Source organism: Tympanuchus pallidicinctus, unplaced genomic scaffold (genome assembly GCF_026119805.1).
Source record: "Tympanuchus pallidicinctus isolate F22 unplaced genomic scaffold, pur_lepc_1.0 scaffold18, whole genome shotgun sequence".
NCBI classification, from domain to species: Eukaryota; Metazoa; Chordata; class Aves; order Galliformes; family Phasianidae; genus Tympanuchus; species Tympanuchus pallidicinctus.
The window spans coordinates 2,045,843-2,072,491 of NW_026294699.1; the positions used below are offsets into that span (position 1 = coordinate 2,045,843).

The window sequence follows — 26,649 nt, forward strand, 5'->3', positions numbered from 1 at the left end:
GCTTTGGGCCTCATCGTAGCTGAGTCTTGGTATTAACAGCACTTCAGATACATCTAGATGTTTCCTGCTTCTCTCATGTTTCCTTGCTGGGGCTCAGCTGTGGCTCTTCTCCAGCTTCTAGATCCTGCTGTTGCCTGGTCTAGTTGAAAACAGGCCCCTGCAGTCCTTTGCATCCTTTGCCACAGCCCTTCTCCACACCCCTGGCACACATGGGGCTCCTCCAGCTCCCCTGACGGTTCCTGGCTCGCTTCCTCTGGCTGTGCTGTCTCCTTGGGACTCCTTCCCTTGGCAGCTTCTGTAAGTTTGGATTTGTCTGCAGTGCTGGTGCTCCCTTGGGTCCTGCTTTCTTCTTGCAAGTGTTGTTTAAGCTGGGAAAGCTGCCAAAGATCGTGTCTTTGCACTTTATTTCCATCTCTCCTATAGCATGAGCCCCTTCTGCCTCTGTGCCCTCTCTGTGATCGGACCTCCACCTTGCAGTGCTGCTCTAGAGAGTCAAGAGAAACGTCAGATTCCTGCTGACCAAGCTGTATCCTCGTTGGAAGCCCTTCGTTATGAAGGAGACTGGAAAAGCATCTGTCCCTGCTTGGACTGCACCCACGTTAGGACTCACACCTGACCAGGCCTTCCCCACTTGCAGCTTTCCTGGAAATCTCATCTGACCTTTGCTCACTGATTTGGGATTTGGAGAGTGGGGCCATTCCTGCAGCCGCGCGCTCTCCTGGCCTGTGGGACTGTGTGCAGGAAGAGCCTGGGTGCAAATCCCGCTCCCTGATAACGCTGAGCGGAGGGGGGTCAGTGCAGGATCAGAGCTGGGCAGCTGGGCAGGGTTGTGTGCACGGTCTGAGGGACGCTGCACCCCTCTGATTGGTCCCAGCCTTTCCTTCGTTGCCGTTCACTTTGCAGAAAGTTCGCTGCGAGTTCCTTTAGTGCCTGGGGATGTGGGGAGCCCGTGGGCACCCAAATGTTGGGATGGGGTCGTGCACAAACCCTGAGGAGCTCTGATAAGGAGCCCTGCTGGGTGTGGCACGTGGTTTCGAAAAAACATACTTACAAGATGGGTTGCAATAGCTCCAAAGGTTTATTTGTCTGCTGTGAATTATCAGGTAAGTGACATGGGTGGCTTTCTGTAACCTGTATTGGCTGTGGCAAGGAGCAATTAAAGCGTGTATCTGTCCCCTTCCCCAAACCTACAGCAGGGCTCAACAGCAAATTCGGGTTTTCTGGTTGGTTTTTTTTCCCTTTAAACCTGCTGGGGTGGAGGTGACCCCAGGTGCCACCACTGGGCTCTAGTAATTGCTTTTTTGAGGTCTTGCTGGTGGATGGGGATGGTGGGGCCCTGGGTGAGGTTTGGGGCCCTGGAAGAGGCTGGGAGCTGCCCACGGGTGGGCACAGGGCGAAACCACCCAGCATCCCGCTTCGTGGCAGGAAGATGCTTCGTTCTGTCCCTGTGCTGGTGGTTAAATACTGCCAATGCTTCCTGTCCCCCCTTGCCTTCCCCAGGTCCCCATCCAAGAGGATAAAGCTGTCCCCCACGGTGCCAGACGGGGAAAGGTGGCCGAGGCTGGACAGACCACAGTGATGGGGACAGGGAGGTGGCAGTCATGTGTCAGCAGTGAGCAAAGTTGTCCTCACTGGTGTCACGGAGGTCCAGGCCCATGAGGCTGGGGGGCTGGAAGCAGGTGAGGTTGTTGTAGGTGTAAATAGGGACGTGGGAGTCATCCCCCTCGGCGACGGACTGGACAAAGCGTGGGACCACGCTGGGGTGCCGCAGGGCGAAATCCCGCAGCCCCTTCAGCGAGCAGTTGCAGTGCCAGTTGTTCCCCCCAAGCCAGAGCTGCTCCAGTGTGAAGGAAGGGCACAAGAATCCCACCGAGAAGGTCTCTAGGGAGTTGTTCCTCAGACTGAGGTAGCGCAGGTTGGCAAGCTGCGTGATGACGGCGTTGTCCAACGTCGCCAGCTGGTTATGGGAGAGGTCGAGCCAGAAGAGCCTGCGGAGCGGGCTGAAGGTGTCCTGAGAGATGTCCAGGATTTGGTTGAAGGAGAGGAAGAGGTATTCCAGGTTGCTCAAACCCACAAAGAGCTGGGGTGAGAGGTGGCTCAGCCTGTTGTGCTTCAGGTCGAGCTCCAGCAGCTCGTGCAGCTCTCTGAAGCTTTGGTCTTCGATGATGGAGATGGTGTTGTGCTGCAGGAAGAGCCGCCGCAGGCTGGTGAGGCTGGAGAAGGTGTTGGCCCTGATCCTGCTCAGGCAGCTGTGCTCCAGGTGGAGGCTGTGCAGCTTGGTGACTCCCTCAAACACGTATTCGGGCAGAGTCTTGATGCAGTTGGCAGACAAGTGCATCACCGCCACGTTGTACAGCCCGAGGAAGGCCCCAGCCTTGATGTCCTGCAGCTGGTTGTTGTTGAGGCTGAGGACCTCCAATTGACCCAACCCATCGAAAGTCCTTTCTGCCAAGCTCCAGATCCTGTTGTGTCCCAGCTGCAGCTCCTCCAGGAACTGGAGGTCTTTGAAAGTCCTGGGCCTCAGGTTGGTGATGGAGTTGGTGGACAAGCGTAGGACGTGCAGGCTCAGGAGACCCAGAAACGTGTCCTCGTACAGTGAAGTGAGGCGGTTGTGGGAGAGATCCAGCCACCGGAGGGACTTCATGCCCATGAATGCGCGGGGTGCGATGGCATTGATCTGGTTGTTGTTCAAGTAGAGCTTTTGCAGCTTCTGCAACTTGACAAAGATGTTGATCTTGATGCCCTTGAGCGCATTCCCACTGAGGTCCAGCTCCTTCAGCTCTGTAAGGCTACAGAAGAGCTGGTGCTGGAGGTAGGGGAGCTTGTTCCCAGCCAGGATCAGCTCCCTCAGGTTGGGCAAGTCATGGAAAACCTTGTCAGGCAGGACCACCAGCGAGTTCCAGCCCAGGTTCAGGTACCACAGATTGGAGAGCCCCGCAAACAGCCCTTCTTCCACCTTGCTGAAGAAGTTGTTGTTGAGGCTGAGGGACACGAGGTTCTGGGTGTGCAGGAAGGTGTGGGGTGCCAGGTACTTGAGGCGGTTGCGCTCCAGGTGGAGGTGGTAGAGGCTGCGCAGGCCATGGAAGGCGTGCTGCTCCACTGCGGCCAGCTGGCTGCTCTGCAGGTCCAGGAAGTCCAACCCCGAGAGGTTCCTGAAGGCTGCGGCTGGCAGCTGGGTGAAGTTGTTGCCATCCAGCCAGAGGGCTTTGGCGTTGGTGGGGATGTCCTCGGGGAGCTGCGTCAGGTTGCGGCCGCTGCAGAAGACGTTGAGCTCCTCGCTGTAGTCATCCAAGCTGCAGGCACAGGGGCTGGGGCAGCGCAGGGGCTCTGTGGCTTGGGGCTCCTTGAGGACGTCCCCGTCCTGGGGCTGGGATGCAGCAGCCAACAGCAGGACCAGGGGAAGCAGGAGGGGGACCCTGCCTGCTGCGGAGCACAGAGGAAAGGAAGACCGTAAGTGGGCATGGGGAGGTGAGCTTGGAACAGCGTGCCCAGAGGACAACACATGGTGACCATCTTGGTCATCATGGGACACACAGCTGTGCCACCACGGCCTGAAGCATGTCACCCCCAGCACTGAAGGGCAAGGATGCTCATTGCCACTGGTTTCCCACTGGAGATGGTAGCCACTGGAGTCCTCCAGCCCAGGGGCCAGCTCGTCCCAGCCCCCATGTGTGCACCGTGTCCCCTGTGCCCTCTTGGAGATTTGTCCTTATGCCACAGCAGTAGCTTCTTCCTTCCCCAGGAAAGGCCAGCAGCAGCATTCCCTGTTCCCTTGCCTAATTCCTCCCCAAATTAGCAGAGAACCCAGAGCTATTCATTACAGTGCCTCAGAAGGCACAGGAGCTCCCCAACTGACCTCTTAGCCACAGAAAGAGAGGAAAAAACTGACCGGCAGCCGCATTGCAAAGTCCCGGGGGGGGGCTGGCTGTCCCCCTGCGCCCCTCGCCCTGCCCGGCTCTCTCTGCCTTACCTCTGTCTGCGCTCATGGTGGCGGGCGGCTCCGTGCGCGCTCCCGGCCCCGCGCAGGGATGGAGCAACCACCTTGACGGCCGTCCAGCGCCAGCCGCCGGCCTTAACCCTGCAGCTGCTGGGCTCGGCTGCGATCAGTGTGAGCGTGGACAGGCTCCGGGCTTCTTCCCCAGCTCCGTGCCAGCCTTTCTCCCAGCCCTGGGAGTGCGAGGAGATAATCTGCAGGAGAGCTGAGCTGTGGAGCGCAGGTTATGTGCTGGGACTTGGTGCTGGGGGCGATGTTACTGCTGGAAGTGGGGTTTGGGTGAGCAGTGAGGACAGACAGATGGATTGTCCCGCGGTTGTGTCCCTGAATGGTGACAAGCCTGGTGCTCTGCTGAGGATGCCTATGGAGTGAGTGTGGTACCAAACTCGTCTCCTTGTGCCTCACAGTGGCTGTGCCAGGGTGATGGGAACAAAAAGGGGCAGTCAGCCTGGGCTGTTCCAGCAGCTGAGGCACTGCTGTGAGATACCAGGAGCTTGGGGACAGGCAGAAGGGCTCACTCTCACCTAAACGTGAGGGTTTTCATGCTGGGGGCTTCCCACCAACCTCTCTTTTCCACAGAGGTGGAAGATGCTCCAATGTGAACTTTTCTACCTTTCACAGTCCTGGTTTGCACCTGCACTGCTCAAACTCCTCAGCTCTGTGTGGCACAGTTTGCCCAGAGCCCAGCAGATCCCACAGGTGCTGCACTCTCTGGCCAGAGCTGCCTGACAACTCCCCAAATCCCCAGCAAAGCTCTGACCCCATCCTGTGTCCCGGATCATCTCCCCACCCCCCTGTGTCCAATGTGGCTTCTGAAGAATTTTTTTTATCAGTTTCCAGGAAAAAAAAAAAAGGCAAAAAGGTCGCTGATGCCCAAGGTGGAGTTTCCCCTTTGGCTCTCTGGGGTCAGATGAACAAGCGGAAAAGCTTCTGTGCGCCCTTCCTGACTCCTCTACAAGCCTGGGGGATGCACCAGGATGGGACTGGCAATGCTTGTGGTTGGGATTCCAACTGCCCAGCCTGGGAACTGGCATCAACAGCACTGAGGATTTTCCTTACCCCGTCCCAGTCCCCAGGGAATGAGGAGGGGATGGTGATGTTCCATGGCCATGTTGGTGGAGAGGCTCAGTTCCCCACATCCTCTCCGTCTCCATGGATCACAGCCCGTCCTCCCTTGACTCGCAGGGGAATTCTCAGGTCTTCCTTCTTGAATTTTGGCAGAAGTTTCAATCAATAGAAAACACAGGCACATGCCTATGGAAACAAGTGTCAACAAGGGCGAGGAGGGGATGCCAGCAGTTCTTTGATCCGCGCAATCGAATGCTGCAGCTCAGCTCAATAAGAAATGTTTTCCTAGTTTCTTTTTGGCTTGGAGCAGTGCTCTCCTCCCCCTCTATTTTAATCTTCTATTCTGGGAAATTATAGATCCAAAGGCAGAAATGGGTGACGGAGAGCAGCGCACCCAGCACGGGCGCTAAGCACATATTGACACAGTGCGTAATCAATGGGGAGCTGCAAAGAGCTGAACCAGCACGGCCCCATCGCCAAAAAATGGGAAGAGAGAGAGCTGCAGGTGGGTAAAGCTGTGTGCTAAAAGCCTCTCTTGTGGAAACAGCGAGCAGGCTGCTAAGGGGAAGCAGCAGCCCTTCTCCCAGGCCCTGTGAAGCTGCCGTCTCCCATTGCACTCCATGATGTCTGGGACCCCAGGAGCGGAGCAGTGCAGCGTCACCACAGCCCTTGTGGCTCTCAGTGTGCCCAGCCAGGACCAAAGTCTACACCGTTGCCATGGAAAAGTCTGTAATGGTATTAAAGGAGAGAGCGAAATCATCCAAAAAAGCCGTTTGGAGCCCATGCTTCTCAACACGGCTTCCTCTGCTCAGCTCGGCTCGGGGTCCGGGCTGGGATGTGGGTGTGTGCATCCCTCCCGGGGGCAGCGGTGGCACCGTGATGGTGACACAGCCGCACAGCAGGCACAGCGTGACCGTCACCTTCCTCGTGCCATCCTGTGACTCCTGCCTGCCTCACCCCGGCCCCATTCCCAGAGAATGAGTGTGACACCAGCCGGGCGAGGCGTCCCTCGCTCCTTTCCCAGCAGCTCTGAGGAGAGGAGCCGACGTGGGGCTGGATGCTCCTGACGCTGTGCTGTGTGCGGGGCAGGGAGCGGCAAGTGCCGCGGCAGCGCCCCGTCCGAGCCCCGGCGGCCACCGCCATACAGGAGCGGGCCGGGTCCTCCCGCCGACAGGGGGCGGACTGCCGTCTCCACCTCCACCCGGAAGCTGCCGCATCCGTTGCTATGGAGACGGGGCGAGGCGACCAGGCCTAGCCCGACGAGAGGAGGCCCCGTTTGGCCCCAGGAGGCCTGGTGCCCTCCCAGCGCGCCCCGCAGAGCGTGGGGATGCTGGGCTGAGGGCCCCACAGCCCTACATTCTGTTCCCTAGGTCTGCAGCTGCACGGCAGGCATGAATTCAGCCCTGCAGCAGGTGTTTGTGCAGGGCGATGGCCGCGATGCCTCCCGCCCTCCGCCACAGAACAGTGAGGAGCGGGGCTTTGCCTCCAGCACCAAAACCCCTTTGCCTGTGCAGGAAGCCTGGCAGGCTGGTAGCAAAGCCAGTGCTGCACTAAGCCTGGCTGGAGCCACGTGGGGCAGTGCTGGTGTGGGCTGCAAGCTGTGAGCATTGCTGGCGGTTCTGTAGGCTCCAGGACTTCGCCCAGGTTCCTCTTGAGCTCTTTGCACATTTAGAGCTGCTTGCAAAGGGTGGCTTGCTGACGACAGACACCACGTCATCTGCATGCCTTGGCCATGAAAAAGCAAGAGGAAAGGAAGGCTCAACGCAAAGCTGGCCCTTTGTGGGGTTTATGAAACATAAATTTGGTGTTTATGTGGTTTTTCTTTCTTCTTCTTTGGTTGCAATGACAAACTAGCAAGCCCTTCCTGCCTGCCCGCTTTGCTGTTTGTGCTGTGAGCTGGGACGTTTGCTCTGCATACACAAACCAGGGGAGCAGCAGCTGCTGCTGCGTCTGCCGGGTGCCAGTGCAGCACCCTGCATGAAGGGTTTGCTCCAAGCCAGGCCTTCGAGGCACTGCGGTTCCATAAATAACGCTGTGTGTGTCCATTAGCCTTGTACTGCCACGATGAGCATCGTGAAGACCAGCAGGTGAAGCAGGTGCCCCTTGGGAGCCAGCGTTGGCTGTGGCCACCTATCTGCACCAGGGACACGTGGCTCTGCTCCTCTCCCCTCTGTGCTGCAGCACCTGCTGCAGGCTTCCAAGCACCCCAGTGCTGTGGGCGTTGTGTGAATTTGGCTTTCTGCTCAGCTGTGGGTGTGAAGAAACTGTGAATTCTGCTCAGCGCTTTCATTACCTTAATAAAATCACTTCGGGGCTATTAAGTTCTTTTGCAGAAAAATAAGATGTAACTGCATCTTTCATTAGCATCTCCTTCCCCCGAGCCCCAAAAGAAGCTCTGCTGCTGGATTGCACATCTGTAGTTTGTTGTGAAATTCACATCTAGGTGCTTGCAGGCCTTTGGACTAGATGCTGCTGGTGGGGAGCTGGAGAATGGTGCTCAGCACAGTGCTTGTGTCAGCCCAGGCCCTCTTCCTCAGTTACAGTCTCAGCTTAGCTATAAGAAGCTCCTCAGAGCTCTGGTCCTTTCGAACGTTGCATCATCAACGCTTTTCTTAAGAGAGAAATTCTTACCTAAACTCACCTGCCCTACAGAAGTAGCAGAGATAATAAGTCTCAAATAAGATAAAAGCCAGCGTTTGTTTTACCCCGTGACTGCCATTCACCGAGGTTTTCCAGCGTTATCCTCTGCTCCTTGGCACTCTGTGGCCCTCGCTCCTATGGCAGAGGCTGTGTTCAAGCACTTGTAGCTCTGTGCAGTGCTTGGGACTCATCCTGGCCATTCTGGAAGACGGCCAGTTGGATTCAGTGACGCTGCATGGGCCGGCACAGTCCAGATTTAGCTGCCTGCGCTCATCAGAGTTCAGTGTGCCTCTAACTGTGAGTGAACATTGACAAACGAGCTGGGACAAATTCCTCTGAGGCTGCAGCAAGTCAAAGTTCAGCCGTGGCTGTGAGAGAAGCAGCTCCTGCTTGGAGAGCTGCTAGCAACTCTCAGCATAGGGAACTTCTCCCTGTCTCATTCTCAGCACACAACTGGCTTTTGTGGCAGTGTCTTGCAGTGTGTGTTTTGCTTTAGAATTCACGTTTTTCCACATTGCATCCCTGATGCTAAGTGATACATTTGGGAAGGTCTTCCCTGTTACTGGCTGTAGCTTGGTCAGAGCTGAAAGATCCCTTTGGAGAGCTCATTGGCCTTTCATATCTGTATTGCTGTCCTTCCTAAATGGCACGGGAGATACAAGCACTGTAGAGATCAGTGAAAAAAGTGCAGGGAAGCAAGCTGATATCTGTCCCGGAGCAGAGGGTTGGATCAAAGGCTTGAACTGTGAGATTGAAATCCAGATTTGATATTCTGTCAGGCTCCCCACAGTAGAGACTGAGGCCGTTCCTTCAGCATGGTTCTGGGTTTGGAACAGCATTTCCTCACTGGCAGCATTTCTTCACTAGGAGTGTATGCTAAGCTTCTTGTTGGAATTTCTGCTCTGTGCAGTGTCATTTCTTTCCCTCCAGCAGCTCCTGAGGTGGCTGCAAGTACTTGGCTGCACCTCAAAATCGAGGTGGACAGCTTACCCTCTAGCAACCAAAGTTGATAGCAACACTGCTTGTGGTTTCCCTAGAGAGGAAAGTTGCTGCCACAGAGATCCCTAGGTCCTGCCTTCACTCTCAGTTGCTCTAGAACAGTGCAAAGATCCCAGCCAGCGAGCACTGAGCCTCACACACATGGATTTTGGACGTGTTGCAGATAAGGAGAATGTAAATGCTCTGACGGAGCAAGCACAGCATCTTGCTAACAAAAATGTGAGTATATGAAGGTTTGCAGCCTTGTCATTGAACCAGTGCTCTGCAAATCCCACGAGGGAAATGGGAAGAGGAAAAACCCCAGTGCAATCTGTTAAAGCTCTGAAAGCTGCATTTCCTCTCTGGATATCCTCCGCTCTTCCCTTCCATCAGCACGGTGATGGGAGAGGAGAGCTCTGCTCACTGACACTGGCTGTCAGAGCTGCTTTGTGTCTCTAGGTGCAGCTGCAGGATAGGAATGAGAGGCTCCATGCGGGGTTTGGAGACGTGCAGGAGAGGATGATGAGGCTGGCTGGCTCCAAACCAGATTTGTCACCCAGAACGGTCTTCAGTGAGGAGGAAAAACTGAAGGTAAAACAGATTCCTGAATAATGAGAGAGAACTGAGCTGTGAAGCCCTGCGAGCCCAGATCAGCAGTGGAAAATCTCATTAGAAATGCTGCGACCTCCCCTCAACGTGTTCCCAAAATCTAGGCTTTTCCATTTGCTCCTTGTAAATGTGTAGGCTGGAACAAGCTAGGATTGAGTGCGATCCCACCAGCTTCACACACCTTCAGAGGGAGATGCAGGGCTGGCCCTGCTGCACACAGCTGTGGGAGCCCCATCCCTGGAGGTGCCCCATGGATGGAGCCCTGGGCTGCCTGGGCTGGTGGGGGGCAGCCAGCACATGGCAGAGGTTGGAACTGGATGGGCTTTGAGGTCCCTTCCAACCCAACTGTGCTGTGATTCTATGACCTCCTCCTTCTGGAATAGACAAGACCTTGAGGCTGATTCTCTTCAGCTTTTCCTCTTTGAGGGTTCTGACTTTGCCTTTCTGTTGGTGTGTCTGAGGGGCAGCGTGCTTCAGAGCCCAAAAAGCTGGGAGCTGATTGCAGTTCCTCTTCCCACTATTGCTCAGGTAAAAGGGGCAGCTGCTGGTCATAGAATCATGGAATTATAGAATCATCCAGGTTGGAAAAGACCACTGAGGTCGCCGAGTCCAAGCCCACCCTGTCCCACCATGCCCACTGACCACGTCCCCCAGTGCCATATCCCCACACCTCTTGAACACCACCATGGATGGTGACTCTACCACCTCCCTGGGCAGCCTGTGCCAATCCCCACCACTCTTTTCCTTCTCAGAAGAAATCTTTTCTAACGCCCAACCTGATCCTTTCAAGACCTCTGTCTCTGAGCTCTGATTCCCCGGTGCAGCCAGTTGAAAATCTTTACTGGCCTCAGAACGGTCCGTGGACTTTTTATACTGTCCTTTCTCTCTCCTAGATTTCCAAAGAACTCGTTGATCTCCAAATTGAGACAAACAAAATGAAGGAGCAGTATGAAACAGAGAAATTTGAACTGAAAAATATGGTATGTGAAAGATTTCAGCTCTGCCAGATATCATTATGCAGGATGCACATTTGTTGCATACCCATGTTTGCTTGCTAGGCGTATTCTCTTTTCTTTATCTAGAGCAGTGGATTTCCCCTGTTTCCCCAGATACTACGAAATTCATGTGAAACTCATCTCCCTTGGTGCTAGAACACCGAGTCTGGCCAAATAAATACCGTGTAATTACTGCTGGTCTCTGCCACAGCCTAATTCTTTTGCCCCCTCCCTGCCCTGCAGATCCTGGCCCTGGAGAGCCGTGTGCTGGAACTGGAGCTCCGCAGTGAGAAGGTCAGTGAGGAACGTGATGCCTTACGGGATCACCTGCTCACTCTGGAGACCAGCAGGAGGGAGCTGGCAGACGAATACATCATTCTGAAGAGTAATTACCTGGCGCTAGGCAAAGAACTCGACCAGGAGGTGAGATGGCATTTGGTTTTCTCTACTCCGTAACACGATGATCTGACCTATGGACAACTTGGCTGTCTTTGGGTTGTTTATCCGAGCCTGGATCAGTCCTGCACCCACACTGACCTGCGTGTGACTGCGCCTTTCTGCCATCAGGCTCCCTATTTCACGCTGTCCCAGCTCCCCACCCCTAGCAATGCAAAAGAAGAGGTCATTGCAGGTCTGCTCTGAGTGCACGTTTCAGATCCCTCGGACTGCCAGCACGCTTTGTTTCCCTTTTTTCTGCATGGCTTGCACAGGCTGCATGGGAACGCATTTGTAGTCTCTCTCACTTCATTTGGTGGCGGGAAGGGGCCTCGAAGTTTTTGAAGTTGACAAGTTTATAAAAATATGAAATACAAGCACGTTTCTGATTCTCCCTTAAAACACAGCGAATCTTCTGGTGACTGTTAAATTAGTGATGATTAAGTGAAGTATTTTGGATCTCGGATCTGTGCATTTCTTTGGCAAGAATAGCTACGTTAATAGGCCTTCCTCTCTTCCCTCCCCCTCCCACTTCTTCTCTTTGAATTGGGTCGGATGACTGACACGCTCCTGCCTCCCACCCCAGCAGATATTTCAGCTGGTGCAGCCAAATGACCTAGTTTACTGTGCTGGCCTCGTGCTGACCTGTGATGGGAAGATGTGGGGCATGCTAGTTTAGAATCGTAGAATCTTAGAATATTCTGAAGTGGAAGGAGCCTGCAAGGGTCATTGGCTCCACACAGCTCTAAGCAGTGTTGGAATGCAACATCATCCTACAAGCAACAAAGCTCCACCCGGAGCATTAGTCCTTGTCTGTCCCTTCTCTCTTCATGATGAGCATCTATCTGCAGAACTCAAGTAGAGGGGGGTATGCGAGACCGTCCTATTCCAAATAAATCACTTAATGACTTGTGAAGTTATCCCTGTTCGTATGGACGTGGCAGTGAGTGGGGTATGTGCTCCCAGCCTGTAAGTGAAAAGACAATTGAACATGAATTGAACATGAAAAGCCAATTGAACACCTTGCAGCAGGGATGTGTGCAGAGCACACACACACACGTGCTGCCATTTGTCTCCCAGAAGCTGAGGAGTGAAAACTTCCCACGAGGAGGCAAACTTGACTGCTCTCAGGGTGAGAACCCCCCCTGCAGCCCTTGTCCTGGGGAGCACGAGGCAGTGTGTGCAGCTGACTGTCAGCACTCTGCTGAGACAAGTACAGCCAGCTCAGTGGCTTCTTGTCCCCAAGGGGGTGCAGTACGTTAGTCAAAAATTGGATTTTCAGGCTGCTGACATCTCAGAGTGATGGCTTTAACAGGTTAGCAGTAATCATACACTGTTTTCACATGGAACGTTTCAAGGGGAGAAAAGCACATGGATTAAGTGACGTGCCTGGGTAGCGCCCTGAAGAAGCAGTGGAGCAAGGAGCAGAAGCCAAGGGTGGAACCCTGGGTTGTAATCGGTAGGGTGAGGATTTTGCCCCGGTGTTTTGGCTCTGGCTGTTGAATATCCCTGCCTGAGGCGAAAGAGGCTCCAAGTTGGCAGGCAGGAGCTGGTCGTGGCATGGGCCTCTCGCTCATTATTTTCCCAGTGTGGACTTTCCCAAAGGAAATGGCAAAAGCAGCCTGCGGTTCTGCCCCCTCCCCTTCCCCGGAGCCCTTCGCGGGAGACAATGAACCTTTTACACATTCCCAATTACAAGTGCTACTTGTGACCTTGCCAATATGTTGTCATGGCTGCTTGGCGCAGAAGCGGCTCCGCGGGCTCATTCATGGTCCCTTGTAGGGAACAGTTAGAGTCTCTGAATTGTTGCCACCCCCATTGTACGCCTTGATTCACAAATCGCCCTGTGTCTGTCCCCGCCGAGGAGAGCGGCCGCGCTGCCCTTTCCTGTCCCTGGGGAAGTGCCTTCCAGAAGATGCCAGTCCGACACTTTGTGCCTGTTTTCTAACGCGCTGTAAATTCTTCCTTTTCAACACTCTGACCTTTTCTCAACTCCCTGTTTCCTCCTCCTCTTTTGTTCAGGGGCTCGCACAGGCCGCAGCGGTGCTACAAAGCGAGGCCGGAGCAGGGAACCCAAATGTGCACCAGTTCCATGCGGGGTTTTCCCTGGAGCGGGGCCAGGATTTAGGGCACGCAGGAGGCACAGAAGCCCGTCCTCAAACCTGGGACTGCATCCCTGTTGTTTTTTTTTGTTGTTGTTGTTTTTTCTTTTCCTGGCCAAAAAACCGGTTCTCGTGTGCTGATGTGACCCCCTCTGATCAAATTGTCGGGGCTGACAGCTGCAGATGGATGGATTTCGGTTGGGGAACGAGCCGCCTGTCTCTGCGTAGCTGTCAGTTTTCACAGCTGTATATCTCACCTCTTTGTCAGCCTCTTTTCTCCTCTCCTCTCTCCCTCAGCCCACCCTGTGCTATCTTTTGATAAGCTATTCTCTACATGGATGACTCAGATGACCTCTGCCTCCCATCCTCTCGATTCACTGCCATGGTAACAATTACTCAAGCTTGTCCCCAGTCATAAACCCCATCAAAGCTTTGTTATCTACATAGAAACCCTCCCGTGAGACATGAATTCCCTCAGTGTTCCTTCCAGATCACCTGTAACAGAGCTTTTCTCATTCAGATACTCTTTATCTTTTGGAAATGTGTCACTTCACACCAGCACTGCTTTGAATCTCACTGCCTACACGGTGCTGTGGGCTGTCTGCTTCTGGAGGTATGCATTCAAACAAAACTGGAATTAGCTGAGTGGCATCAGCCGAGATGGATGGATATTTGGCCATTCTCCCTTACATTATGTAGTCCAGCACTGTTCAGAACCATTGTTTGGGAAAAGACCCGTCTAAATGTTGGGAAGCTGTGTGGGGAGTACAGAATTGGGGTGAGGAGGGAGGCTGGAGGGTGGGATGGAGAGGTGCTGGAGGAGCAGTGCCCAGGGCTGAGCCTGATTCCTATCTGAGAGTGAGATGGGCAGGGGAGTAAGGTTACACGAGGGTAACCCTGCAGGCTTTGCCTTCTGCCTGACGGTGATGCCCTGCATTTCCATGAGAATTAGAAAACCACTGATATCGTTGGACGTATGAGAGAGAACTAAAACTAAAACTTGCTTTCAGGAGGGGATGCAAGCGCCGGCTCTGTGTACACAGCAAGAGCAGTGAGTGTGTGCTGAACAAACAGCGTGCAGAGCTGGAGAGGCAGCATTTCAGGAGCTCTGTCCTTCTTGTTTGGCCCGGCAGGTCTTAAAGAATGAAGAGCTCAGCCTAGAGCTGCTCAGCCTGACCAATGCAAGGAGCACAGACAGCAACCACCACCACTCCCGTGCCTTGGCCACCGAGCCCACTGCTGAGCCAGGCAGAGTAACAATGCATCGTGCCCCTGCTCAGAAGGTGAAGGTAAGGGCCTCTCTGCCTTTCTCACAGTCTGAGCTCTTTGGAGAACAGGGGTCCGACATGTACCTGCTTCTGTCTCTTCCAAAAACAGCCAGAAGACGAGGCTGCCCCTGAACATGAGTGGCAAAACCTGGGAAGAAATGTGAGTGTGGGTCCTTGGGAAGCAGAGGGGGGATTTACTCTGAGCGACTGGTACTTGGGTTCTGTGGGTGAACTGATGCCTGGATTTAGTTTATTTGCCTTAAGCTGTGAAGCTGAGACCAGAATAACTCCAGCTCCTGTGCAGCAAAAGCTGAGAGAGGGCAGCTGCCCACTGAGGAACAGAGGCAGGAGTTTAACAACCAACAAGTGTAGGAAAGACTTGCTTATTGTCAATACTTGAAAAGATGGAGGTGGTAAAGCACCCAAAAATGGAGCACAGAGCTATTTCCTGCCTCATTTCCATCCTCAGCCCAGTGACACCAGCTTGAGCTCCACCAGCAGCTCCTGATAGGATCCTGATTGTCAGGGTCGGCATCTCATTTGGGAGAGCATATCCAAACATCATTCCACCAGGTGCTGCAGAGCACTGCCAGCCAATCCTGCCTTTTCCCTGTGTTTCTCTACCAGCAGGATTTGGGCTGGCTGGAGGCTCTCCTCACTTTTTCTCTCTTCAAGAATCCTTCTGTTTCTGTCAGCTCTCCTTCTCATCTTCCCATTCGCTTGTCCCTCAGTTGCTTGGAAACCAGGATCACATAAAAGAGGAGATTGAAAAACTGAAGCAAACCTACGATTCACAGCAGCAGAAGCTGGAAGAGAAAGTGTGAGTGTTTGGGAGCACACATGTCCTTCCCTTCTTGGGCACTGATGGAGCCCATTGCAGCTGAATGTGATCCCTACAAAGAGGAGCAGAAGCAGCCTCCCTTTGGTGTGTTCACTCTTAGAAGTGAGGGCTGGAAGCAAAAGCTGATGTTTGCAAGGATCTGAAGAGGGTTGAATGTCTCCTCAAGAGTCTGTTTAGATCCCTGGCTGACTCGTGCACCCTTGAAAACTCACTTTCAGTGACACATGTGGCAATGTGTGGCAGCATGGAGAGCCTCAGCCATACCCCCCAGCAGTCAGCAGGCTGCAGTGGGCCCTGAGTCCCCACAGAGGCTGTCCCAGTAGGGAGCTGGCCAAACCAAAGCCTCGTGCCAGGCAGGACATGTATCTTTGGTTGCGAGAGCTCTGCAGCCTCTGCTCAGCACTCAGCTGGTGGTGCCCAGCAACAGCTGCTGAAAGGTTTCTGTCATTACCTGCGATTTCCTTCTCAAAGCTGGCAGTACTGGGCCTAAGAAGATGTTTGGGGTCTGCAAAAAAAAGTGCTTTCCTCCTCTGTGCCCAGGATCGCAATGGGGAAGGAGCTGCAGAAGGCGAAGAAAGCAGTCCATGACCCCCAGCAGAAGCTGGCAGAGCAATCAGCAGTAAGGCGAGCTCCCTCCCACCCTCTCCTGTGGTTCAGATGGGTGCAAAGCGCAGAAGCGAGGGCTGGCAGTGTGGCGGGTGGCCTTGCATCGAGGTGCTCCAACTGTCCAGGGAGTTTGTGGCACTGAGGTGCTTCTCCCTGCATGGTTTCCTTCTTCAGGTGTGCAGTGCATGTGGTGGGATGCGCTGCTTGCTTGGGGTGGGAGGAACTGTTATTTTTGAAAGGGTTGAAGTCACTTGCGGGGGATTGCAAACGACAAAAGGTAGCAGAGGAATATGGACTATAAACATTTTGAGAAATATTCTGTACAAAAAGCCCTTCCCAACATCTCTGCTCGGGGGAAACAGAATATCTGAGAATGAAGCCCCCATTTCTTTTCCAGCTCTGTAGTTCCCCTTGCCCAGGCGGAGGGTGAGGGCAGCAGTGTGTGCTTGCTGTGCCTAGGTGCTGCTCGCCTCTCAGAGCCAACTCCAGGAGGTGGAGGCAGAGAACTCCCAGCTGCAGCTGAAGCTAAAGGAGCTGAGCGAGGAGTACCGCTGCCGGCTCACGCAGTACATCAGGGACGTAGCGGTGGGTACCCCCAGGCCTGAAGGAGGCTGCATCCTTCTTGCAGGCTGCTGCTGTTCCCCTCCTCGCTGGGCTTAGGGAGACGGAGGCTGGAACATCTCCCCAGCCCTTGCTGGGATGCTTGGCTGAGTCCTTGGCATGGCCTGGAGAGGAGGTGCCAGCCCCCTCCTGGCGCAGATTTCCTGTATGGCTACATTGAACTATCAGCAAGTTTCTGCTGGGACTTTCTTTCTTGGTCAGATTACTCGGATTGAAAGATCCTCTTATTTACTATGGCTGCCTTCCAGTTGGCTTCCAGTCCCCATTGCCCTGACAACTCCCCTCGGCAGGCCAGGCGATGCCACTGCTGCTTTGTTGCCGCCTCGCTTTGCTGCCTCCACGGTGCCCCTGCTGCTGTCCGCAGCGGAAGCTCTGCCAGCCCCATGGTCGGCACAGAGCCATGTAATGCGAGTGCCTGGGACCTGCTCTGGGAGCAAGAGCCTTTGGTAGAGTAAGGCCCACAGAGCACGGTGAGAACCAGAAGAGAGCAAGCGTTTCTGGCAGGTTCAGGCACGGAGACCTGCTTGCATTCAGCAGGGAATGGGAAGAAATATTTTTTTTACCTCCGTAGTTGTTGGCAATTGTAGTGGAAATACTAAGTCACAGCCTGAGCCAGCGATTGAGCACCTGGAGGGAAGGCAGGGCCAACCCAGGGGAGCTCAGGTGCATGCAATGAACCAGGAAGCTGGAACCAGGACCCACCCCTTCCCAGCCCTCATTAACAGTTGGCAGCAGAGGTGAGGGGGTCTGCCTACCTGATGCCTTCCAAAGCTAAGCAGTTTTTCTTCCTTTGTTTCTTTATTCACAGCTGCTGTATTTGGGCTTGTTCTCATTCGCTGTAGTCTAGAACTGTGCTCCTCTGCCACCAATGCTTTCCATCACGTTATAACATCACAGCAGTAATTGCTGTCCTGGAAAGTTAGCAGTGAAGAACATGGTGGGATGATAGATCAGGAGACCGAGCAGAGCGATGTTTACTATGGAGAACGATTTAACTTGTATCAGGGTGTCTCATAGGGAGTGGGGCATGGTGGAAAGAATGCAAGATCAGAGATGGTGCTGATTGCATTCCATCAATGGATCATTAATACAGGGACACTGAACAGTGCACCTCTGCCTTGAGGGGGTGGGGTGGAAGTTCTTTTAAGCAAATTAATGTCTCTTTAAAATTAGAAGGTATGTGCTATCCCGAGTGCTGTTATCACAAATATTCCTGGAACTTCCATGTGGGAGGTGGGTTACTTGCATCTAGGGAATGACTTGCCTTCTCCATTTTCTCTTCTGTATGTTTAAAGGAGTACATGGATGGTAAACCCAGCACCCGAGGTGGGCCTAGCAAGGCCCCAGCTGAGCATGCAGACATGAAGCGCTTTGTGGACAACATGCTGAAGGACATCAGAGCTTCCTACAAGGCTCGGGAGGAGCAGCTGGCTGGAGCAGCACGCAGCTACAAGAAACGCATGAAAAACTTGGCCAAGAAGCATGAGAACCTGCTGATTGCATACAGGTAGGGTTAAACCTGGGCTCCCTCTGTCTCTTCAGGTCATCGCTGAGGACAAAGTGGAGGTGCCCCACAGCACCAGGCCCCTTGCTGCAAGGAAGGCAAGCAGGGCTCTTAGGTGCACAGAGGTGTGGAGGGCATGTTTGTCCCCATGCTCTTGACAAGGCAAGAGAAATATGTCTGCAGCTGCACACCACAGTGCTTGGGCACACCAGAGCTGCTTGTTACACAGGTTCCTCCTGTGCCAAATTTAGGGTGAGAAACTGAATCTCCGTTGAATGGTGTGGAAATGCAGGAGTTATTTGTGGTACCTCTACCTTCCCAACCCTTCCTGCAAGTGCTCTCAGCTCTACTCCAAAGCTCTCAGCAGCTTGGGCTGTGGGAAGCATAAAAGCCACAAATAGCTGTATAGGATGAGCTCCCCTCAGAAGCACTCCCAGGAATACTGCACGTGCTGCTGCTGGGCTCTGCCACTCACCCTTTGCAGCTGGTCTGGCTAAGTTAGCAGGACCCAATGGTACCTCCTGCAGCTGCAGCAGCAGCCCTCAGTGCATTACTTCACCAAAGCTACCAGAGACCAATGCCTCTGCCACGTTGGTACAGTGTGCAGCGAGAGAAGATCCGCTCCCTGGGCAGCAGCGAGATGGATTCCGGCCCTGCTGAGCTCCACTTTGCCATCACAGACCCAGAGCTGCTGACAAACACAACCCAGGAGCTGAACCGGCTGCGGGAGAGCAAAGCCAAACTGGAGCTGCAGTTACACGAATTGCAGAAGGTATTGCTGGGCTGCTGGCTTACTGCAGCAGTGCAGCTGGGTTGGGAAGCTCTCGCAAGCAATAGATAGAGCAACGGAATTGGTCTCTCCTCCCAGGGGTTTGCTGTGTCTCTGTGGCACTGGCAATGGCAGTGCTTGCTCAGTTTGGGATGTCCAAGCAGCACCAACACACAGAGAAGCACACTATTAGCTCTGCAGCCTGCCACTGATTCTGTCTGGGCAAAGTGAGGTCTTCAGTTGTGTGAGATACGTTGATTTAAATATGAGCAGAATGGAAGGCTCCTTAAGACTCTCCTGCACATCCCTTCCTTGGCAGAGCACTGGGAGTTGCTGGGGTGCTAGGATACTTTTATCACTTAGAAGGCAGTGGTAAGGACTTGTGAGATTGCAGCAGTTTCGTGCTTACAGAAATATTCTTTTTCCTTTGCCTTCAGAAAAGACTGAAGGAAACCTCTGGTTTTCAGCTGTCTCCTGACCAGTAAGTCGTCGTCTTTTCCTGGGATAAATTGTAATTCTGAATTCTCCTTGTTGTATGGATTGAGGAGTACTTTGGGGTTTTGGGTTTTTTTTTTTTTTTCTCTTTTTTTTGCATTACTTGAAGACAGTAATAAACAGGGAGAAGGAGAGCTGATAGGAACTCTTCTGAGAAGAAAAGCCAGCTGTCGTCTCAGCACAGCATTTCCTGTGGTGAAATGAGTTGGTCATTTGGGCTTTGATCCAAGAAAGCTCTTAAGCACATGTTTGATTTAATCATGTTTTCAGTCCCACTGATCTCTTTAGAAGCTGGAGTTAAGCTGAGTGCGTTGGTGGCCCACAACCTGAGAAAGGCCAGTGAGACAACACCAGCCTGGAATGGCCTTGTTTCTCCTCCCTCCCAACACAGAAGCTGGGCAGGAGCACTCAGGTTGCCCTGTGCTGGCATTGCCCTGTCTTGCTGACAGGCTGTTTTTGGGCTCATTTTGATCAGTCTCTTCCTCCTGCTTCGTTCTTCTATTGAAATTCTACCAGCTGTAGCCATGCAGAGGTAGAATGAAGCGTCAGAAAAATCTGAGCTGGGATTTTTTTACTTTTCAAAATGTGGTGGCCTAGAGAAGGTGCCAGGTGTTTCATTAACCGGATTCTGACACAGAAGAGCTGGCCAATGCCTGAGCCATTGGGCTCCACAGGAGTGCCTTGGAGAAGAACTTGAGCCTTACAGACTCTGCTGTGTCTTCCACACTGAAAAGATGATACGAATCCTTGAACAGATGTGCTAATTTAGGCAGATGCAGGAGCAAGACAGAGAAGTGCTAGCGCACAGTGATGTGTCTTGTTAAGGTTTTTGTAGCTGTAGTTTTTACCCTCGAGGTCACCTTGCTGCTCTTAGCAGACACACGAAGCCTGGTGTCTCCACAGCACTGCAGCTGTGACTACAGCTGGGTTTCTCGTCCTTATCAGTGCGGGTTCCCTGTTTATTGTTCTCTTAACTTCTGCTCCTGTGAAACTTCAGCCATGCTTTTCGTGTGCCTGGCCTGAGTTGCAGCCACCAGAGGGAACTCGCACGGCTGCAGCGGAGCCGCTCTGCAGGCTGCAGTGCTCGAACACAATGCATTCCTCAGTTCATACAACCAAAATTCCCTGAGCATCAGATGTGACCTGTGTTTTGCTTATTCAGACTGGGACAGAATAGGAAGAACTTTCCCACGGCTGGGCTGCACAGACAGCTCACCTATCGCACTCAGCGCTCCGAGCGAGCGGCTCCATGCTCACAGACATGAAAAGCGCCAGCGTTTGGCATTGATCATACCCAGCTCTCTATTTCCATAAAGTTCAGCCTTGCAGTGTCAGGTTAATGACTCTTTCTGCTTGGTGTCCTCTGATGTATGAGTGTTGATGTGAGCTTGGAACAAATCCAGCCATCCCAGCGGGAATCCCAGGTTGGCAGAAGGGCTGTGACTCTCATGCCTGGGCACGGGGACAGCACTGAGTGCCCTGAAGAGGTTGGGGGCATCAGGATAGGAAAGGTTCCAAGCTCTGTGCTTTATGCTCTGATGGACGTGAGTGCATCCAGCCCCCAAACAGAGCAGTGTCACTTGTACGTGGGCTGGTTTGAATGCCTGTGCACAATCACAATCTTCTCTCTCCTAGGAAGCAGGATGAAGAGGGCTGGGCAGAGGTCAGGAAGCAGCTCCAGGAGTTCACACACACCACCCAGGTAAAGGTCTGGAACAGCTTATCTGACACAAGTCTAGCATTGACTCCCATGCTGAGGGCACGGTGCTCCAGGTGGGCCCTTCTCTGGCCAAAGCTTTGGCTGTGAGCACGAGTGACTCTGCTCAGTGATCAGTGGTGTACGCAGGGTTTGCTGCTGAAAGGAGTAGATCAGCCTTTACAGCTGCACATTGCTGGTATCTCTCCATCTCTTGTTTCAGATCAAATATTGAGATAGCTGTGAAACAAGTTCTCAACCTTGGTTCAAGTTATAGAAATATGGTTGGAGTGTGATTATGCTGGTCTGGTTCCCTCTGGGTGTGAAGACATTTGCGCTGCAGGCAGGAATGTTGTGCCTTGGAGTTCTTTCCATCCACAACATTGTCCTGCAGCAACCATGAAACTCGGGGGGGGGGGGGCTTAGCAGAAATGGGGTTTGCTGTCCAGCAGCAATGGCAGCAATAGGGCTGCTGTGGAGAAAGAGGGGTGCTGACAAAACAGTGCCTTGTGGGACAACTGGGGAAAGGCTTTAGAAACAGGATGGAGGCTCTGGTGGGTAAATTGTAGATGATTGAACCAGGGTACTACATTACTGGCATGTCCCAGTTACCTTGTCTGTATGGCCGATGGCCAGGAGGAAAGCTGGGCCACTGTCACCAGGCTTCTTTCTCTGAGCACGTTGGTCTCCTGGCTGCCTCTGCAGCTTCATTCCAGGTGGTGCCAGAGCCAAAGTGCTTGGTCCTACCTGGCAGAGTGGGGCTGAGCACCTTCATGCTCATCTCACGGAGCTCCCTCCTTTCTCCATGCTTTCCTTGCCACTCCAGGAGGATCTGGAGAAGGAGAGGAGTCAGCTGCTGACACGGGCAATTGTGGCAGAGGAACAGGTGTTGGAGCTGCAGGATTACATAGAGAAGCACCTAGCAAGGTGAGATAGTAGGATCCTACTTCCCAGAGGTTCTCTGCCAGAGGTTTGTGACTGCCTAAGACATGGTGGTGCCCACTGCTCTGTCACTGCCCAACCTCATTGCTACATTCCCTCAGCACTGCTCAGTGCAGCTGTTGTCATCATGTTGTTGTGTGGACAGCTGGCACCATTCCCTGTTCTGTATCAGAAGGCACATCTGCTGTCCTGCCATGCATCTCCCTTCCATCAGCATTAACCCATCCTTTGGAGGTGGCTAAGGGAGGGTTGCCTAAAATCCAAAGCCTTCCTCATGGGCTCATTGTGCCCCACAGCAGGCAGAACAGCTGCTGGGGCACGGAAGGGTGAGAACAACTAGAGCACATCTGTTGGAGCAGTGTCCACCTCTGTGCCAGGCACGAGGCAGCAGTCACTGGGAGCTTGACTCATGCTCATGGGCTGGTTGCTGGTTCTAGCACATGGCAGAGGTGATGAACAGCTCTTCCCAAGGGAAAGGACAGAGTTTTCTGTCAGGGCTGAGATACCAACGTGGCTCAGCACCTGTGCTGGCTGGCAAGCAATACTTGATGACACATTGTTCTGAGCATGCAGCAAAGACAGGGTGAAGCAGGCACTTCAACTGATCACCTCTGTGAGTGAACTGCCAGCAGGGCCACGACCGTGCTGGGAATCACTGTTGTCTCCCTCTTGCAGGTACAGGCAGGAGGTGCTGTGGGTGAGGAAGCTCGCCGGTGGTGAGGAACCACGCGCACGCAGTGCTGGGGCAGCTGATGCTCACTCACTGCCCAGATCAAGGAGGGCCATCAGCCGTGAGCTCTAGCTCTGCCCTGCAACTCCAGGAAGCAGCACAGTTGTAAGGAAAAAACAGAGTTTAAAAGAAAAGGACTTTCTGTCCTGAGACTGGCCGAGGCAAGCATCATTCCCTGGCCAAGGCATCGTTCCCTGGCCAAGAGCTGGGATGCACAATGCAGGGAACCATATGGGTGTCCTCAGTGTCAAATTAACTGTACTGAAATGGAACAGACGGTGGTGCTGTGTTTGTCCTCTGACCACTCTGCTGTGGCAGTTCTCCTTCCCTGAGCACACTGTGACTGGGACACAGGGCCACCCCTGGGCAACTGTTTGCTGTGTGATTGCAGTGACAAGTTCCTGCTCCTGCCCTCAAGGATGCTGCAGTGCTTTTCCTAGGTCAGACCTGGAGCGAGGTGCTCTTGGTTTAAGGGCTGGCTCTGCTCCTGCCTTTGCTCCTATCTGAGTTTTTAAAAGAAAAGGGCAGGAGTGGTTCAAGCTGGACTTTGCCTCTAAGAGGTTACAGAAAGAAGATGAGCTGCTCTGTCATGGTGAAATAACTTTTTTTCCTCTGTGTTGGAACTAGAAAAAGAAATGCTACGTGATGTGAGCAGGACCAAACTGAATTCTTCAGCAGCAGGTGAGACAGACTTCCTGCCCCCTCCTCAAGAGAACATTGGAGCAGAACCCTGGGGCAGCCAGCAGGGGCTGCTCAGACCCTCTGGCTCAAAGGCAAAGCACAAAACTCTGAGAAAGATCTGTACAAACATTTATTCTCAGAAGCAATGGACTAAAAAGAGGCACTGGAGGTGTAGCCCTTACACTGTGTGCTAACTCAATCTGATTTTCCTTCTCCCTTGCTGATCGCTTTGGAAGGCACTCAGAGGCAAAGTCCTGGCGGAAGAGCCCAGCTAAGCACTGCTCAAGCACTGGTGGCAGAGCTGCTGCCGATGCCACACTGCTGACCCTTTGTAGCAGGCTGGAGGAGCTGCTGTCAGAGCGCACGTCCCTCTGTGCGGCTCCGTGCCGCGCGCCGAACCTCCTTCATGTCGTAGGCCCAGGCTTGTTCCAGCCCCTGCCCAATGGTGCTGCTTGGGGTCCAGCAGGGGAAGGGGAAGCGGCCAGCCACCACGCGTGCCTCATCGGGGAGTTCTGCCAGGAGTTTGGCAGCCAGGGGGGGCTTCTGGGGAGAGACAGACAGCCGAGGCCGGGTGGCCTTAGGGAAGCGTCACCGTGCTGCAGTGACCCACTTGCTGTCCCATAGCAAAATGGTTCCCAAGTGGTCCCTAAAAGCAGCAGTGTCCAATGGCCCTTCCATAGCACAGGCTCTGTGATTTTCTTCACCTCCAGTCTCCTATTTTGGGCCTTATTTTGTAAAGACTGTTTGCTCATATTCCAGATCTTCTCTCTTTTCTAAGGACAACCTCCCTGCTAGGCTTCCTGAGGACAGCAGCATCTCAGCACACGGACTTACCACGCTGGGAGCCAGGAACACAATCACGTTGTAGCAATCGGAAAGATTTGCCTTTAAAAAGAAGGAAAAGGGGAATGAAAGAAGCAAAAGGCTTTTGGAGGATAAGTATGGGAGCACTGCTGAGTGCTGTGAGCCTTAAGGCAAGCAAAGATGCCATGGAATTGAATATTCCAAGCTGAAAGGGACCTTAAGGATCATTGAGTCAAAGCTCCTGGCTGATGCCCTGCACAGCCACTGTCCCATGCAGCTGTTACCTTCCACAGATCCTGCTTCAGGAAGGAAACCTTCCCCTCATATCCAGCCTTGCGGGCCCGGTACCTGGCAAGCCACAGCAGCCAGGGGTTGAGCTCATAGCCAACGGCCGGTCGGAGTCCTTGCTTGTAAGCTTCAACCACCTGGGGGGTGAGAGAACAGGGGCTGAAATGAAGCTGTTGGGTTTGGGGCCCACTGCTCCCTCCTGCCCTGGGCACTGGGGACACAGATGTGTATCGGGGTGTATATAGGGATTGCGGATGGATAGAGGGGAGTGCAGGTGGGTGCCTCTAGGGGGCACAGGGGTTGCATGTAGGGGGCACAGAGGGGTATATGGGTGTGTTGGTGTATATAGGAGTGTACCTGGGGGGGCACCCTGGGGCAGCCTTCCAGCACCAGCCCTAGTGGGAGCTTGCTGGGTGCAGCACTGCGGCCCTGGGGATCTCTGCACCGGGGAAGCCCTTGAGTTCCCCTCCCTCACCGGGGTCCCCCTTCTCCCCCCTTACGAGTCGTCCGTCCCCAGAACCCAGATCCGCCGTCTTCCCCGTGCGGCCTCGCAGCAGCCCCATCACGTTGGCCACTTGCTGGGCGCTGGATGGCACGTATGGCACCTGGAGGCAAACGGCACGGCGGGGAGATCCACCCTGCACCCAGCCCGCCGAGCAGACGGGATCCCACCTGGGGGGGCTTTAGGGGGTACCTGCAGGTGCAGCGGCACCCGGCGGAAACCGGGCATGAGCACGGCAGCCCACACGGCGTAGGCAGCCAGGCCGGTGGTGGCCGCCAGCTGCAGCAGCCCCCGGCCCCCCAGGGCCTCCCCCTGCAGCTGCCCCGCCAGCTCGTCCAGCGCCTCCGCGTCCATTGCTGCCGGAAGGGGCGGCCCCCACAACACCCGGGCCTTCCGTTGCCTGCGTGGCCACGCGCCCGCTGGGTGCCTTTCATCTGCTGCTCAGCTGCCGGCTCCACGGCTCTGGCTGCGGCTGCTGAAGGTGGCAGCTCCCGGTGTGGCTGTGAGCGCTTCGCAAGCTTGTATGAGCTTCTGTGTGCTCGCGCTCACCCGCTCGTGCTTGTGCATGGATGTGCGACCAGACTTGGAGCTCGGTTTGCTCCCTGCTGCCGCTGGCCCCGTGAGGCTGTGGGAAAATTCCAGCCTGTGGGTCACAGCGGGGGGCCCGTGCCCACCCTCAATTAAAACCCAAACCCAGGAACAATACCACATCAATTAGGGGAGCGGTGCACAAAGGGCGGGCAGCTTCCCAGCCCTGTGCTGGCGGTTGTTGATGCATCATCGCGCTGCACGTCTTACAGGCTCCTCCCTGTATTCCCTGTGCCCATGGTAGGAATTTTGGGGTGGTTCCCAGCACCCTGACCCCGAGAATCCGGAATCCTAAGGGGAGCCCCACGTCCCAGTGATGGGGTGACATTGCTGTGCTCCCAGGCACCGCTCAGTGTCGTTCAGCCCCCATTAAGCACATGTCCCAGAGCAGCGATGGGAACAGGGCACACCATGGGGACAAAAGGCCATTTTTAATATTGATATCTATTTATATTTGCATAGATGAAGCACCTCTCACCATGTGGATAAACATTCTTGAAAACCTCCTTGCTGTTTATACGCAAGAAGTCGCCCATGGCCGTGTCCCTGCACAGCACCACTGCATGGCATGGGGCTCAATGGCAGAGGGGTGGTGGGAGCTGCCCTTCCCTCCCCCTCAGTGCTGTGAGGCAGCCCCAGCACGGCTGCAGCCAAATGGGACATGGGGATCACTCCAATTTTCTGCAGCTTGCTGGCAGGTGGAGCCAATTAGGCTGAGAGTGAGCAGAAAATCGGGGAAATAGGATCCAGGGGCTCAGGGCTGGGGCTTTGGGCAGCACAGGGAGGGGAGAAGGAGGGGGGAAAACCTCAGGGTGCAGCTTGAGCCCCCCAGGATGCCAGAGGGAGGGTGATGAACGCAGCCGTTCCCACACACAGGGTGCTGGGGGTTGTGGTATGGTGCAGGGTTGAGCAGGTGGCCAAGCGTGAGGAGCATTGGAGCTCCAGTGCCTCTCATCCCTGGTTGCTCCCCCCGCCGAGGCCACGGCGGCTGCAAAGCAGCTCCAAGAGCTGGGAATTTGTCACTATGCACTGGGAAAGCTCCTTCGCACCAGCTGTCAGCATCGCCGGGGGTCCCAGGGGTCGGATTTGGTGTGGTTAAAGCTGGAGGGGAGCTGTGAGGCAGAGCCCAGGGCTTGGGATGGGCATCCTCCACTGGTGCTGCACATAGGTACCCTAAATGCCCCATCCTGCCTGATGCTGGGCAGCCTCTGGCCCTGGGGGGGCTCATCTTGACCCTATGGGGCATTCCTGACTCCAGAGGCATCATCCTAACCCAATGGATTACCCATAACCCCATGAACATTATCCAGTTCTACAGGACATCCCCTAACCCTGAGGTCATCATCCTGTCCCTATGGGGCATCCCTGGTCCCAGCAATGTTATCCAATCCTATAGGGCATCCCCTGACCCCGGGGACACCATCCAACCCTGCGGCACATCTCCCAGCCCCACGGCATCCCCAGGTCCCAGAGTGCTGTGTGCAATGAGGACA

The 26,649-nt window shown here is 54.3% G+C and overlaps 3 protein-coding genes across 6 annotated transcripts; 1 reads left to right on the plus strand and 2 right to left on the minus strand.

The window, feature by feature from the left end:
- Positions 1 to 1,059: 1,059 nt before the first annotated feature.
- Positions 1,060 to 4,064, minus strand: IGFALS (insulin like growth factor binding protein acid labile subunit). 2 transcript variants are annotated; one of them, XM_052680019.1, is made up of 2 exons: positions 3,971 to 4,064; positions 1,060 to 3,423 (listed from the first exon to the last, which is right to left on the minus strand). In XM_052680019.1, the coding sequence occupies exons 1-2, from the start codon at positions 3,984 to 3,986 to the stop codon at positions 1,607 to 1,609; spliced, it is 1,833 nt and encodes a 610-aa protein (XP_052535979.1). In that variant the 5' UTR covers positions 3,987 to 4,064; the 3' UTR covers positions 1,060 to 1,606. The 2 variants fall into 2 exon arrangements, with proteins under 2 accessions (XP_052535979.1, XP_052535980.1); XM_052680020.1 differs by having other exon boundaries at positions 1,060 to 3,420; positions 3,971 to 4,001.
- Positions 4,065 to 8,393: 4,329 nt separating this feature from the next.
- Positions 8,394 to 22,570, plus strand: CCDC78 (coiled-coil domain containing 78). The gene is made up of 15 exons (XM_052680021.1): positions 8,394 to 8,920; positions 9,140 to 9,271; positions 10,183 to 10,269; positions 10,528 to 10,707; positions 13,955 to 14,110; positions 14,199 to 14,249; positions 14,821 to 14,909; positions 15,471 to 15,549; positions 15,996 to 16,121; positions 17,453 to 17,664; positions 18,262 to 18,433; positions 18,868 to 18,911; positions 20,561 to 20,627; positions 21,448 to 21,548; positions 22,239 to 22,570. The coding sequence occupies exons 1-15, from the start codon at positions 8,843 to 8,845 to the stop codon at positions 22,363 to 22,365; spliced, it is 1,701 nt and encodes a 566-aa protein (XP_052535981.1). The 5' UTR covers positions 8,394 to 8,842; the 3' UTR covers positions 22,366 to 22,570.
- Positions 21,262 to 24,946, minus strand: ANTKMT (adenine nucleotide translocase lysine methyltransferase). 3 transcript variants are annotated; one of them, XM_052680044.1, is made up of 5 exons: positions 24,761 to 24,946; positions 24,567 to 24,671; positions 24,063 to 24,203; positions 23,809 to 23,859; positions 21,262 to 21,453 (listed from the first exon to the last, which is right to left on the minus strand). In XM_052680044.1, the coding sequence occupies exons 1-5, from the start codon at positions 24,920 to 24,922 to the stop codon at positions 21,277 to 21,279; spliced, it is 636 nt and encodes a 211-aa protein (XP_052536004.1). In that variant the 5' UTR covers positions 24,923 to 24,946; the 3' UTR covers positions 21,262 to 21,276. The 3 variants fall into 3 exon arrangements, with proteins under 3 accessions (XP_052536004.1, XP_052536003.1, XP_052536005.1); XM_052680043.1 differs by lacking the exon at positions 21,262 to 21,453 and adding an exon at positions 23,087 to 23,517 and having other exon boundaries at positions 24,761 to 24,943; XM_052680045.1 differs by lacking the exons at positions 21,262 to 21,453; positions 24,567 to 24,671 and adding an exon at positions 23,087 to 23,517 and having other exon boundaries at positions 24,761 to 24,943.
- Between the last annotated feature and the right edge of the window lie 1,703 nt (positions 24,947 to 26,649).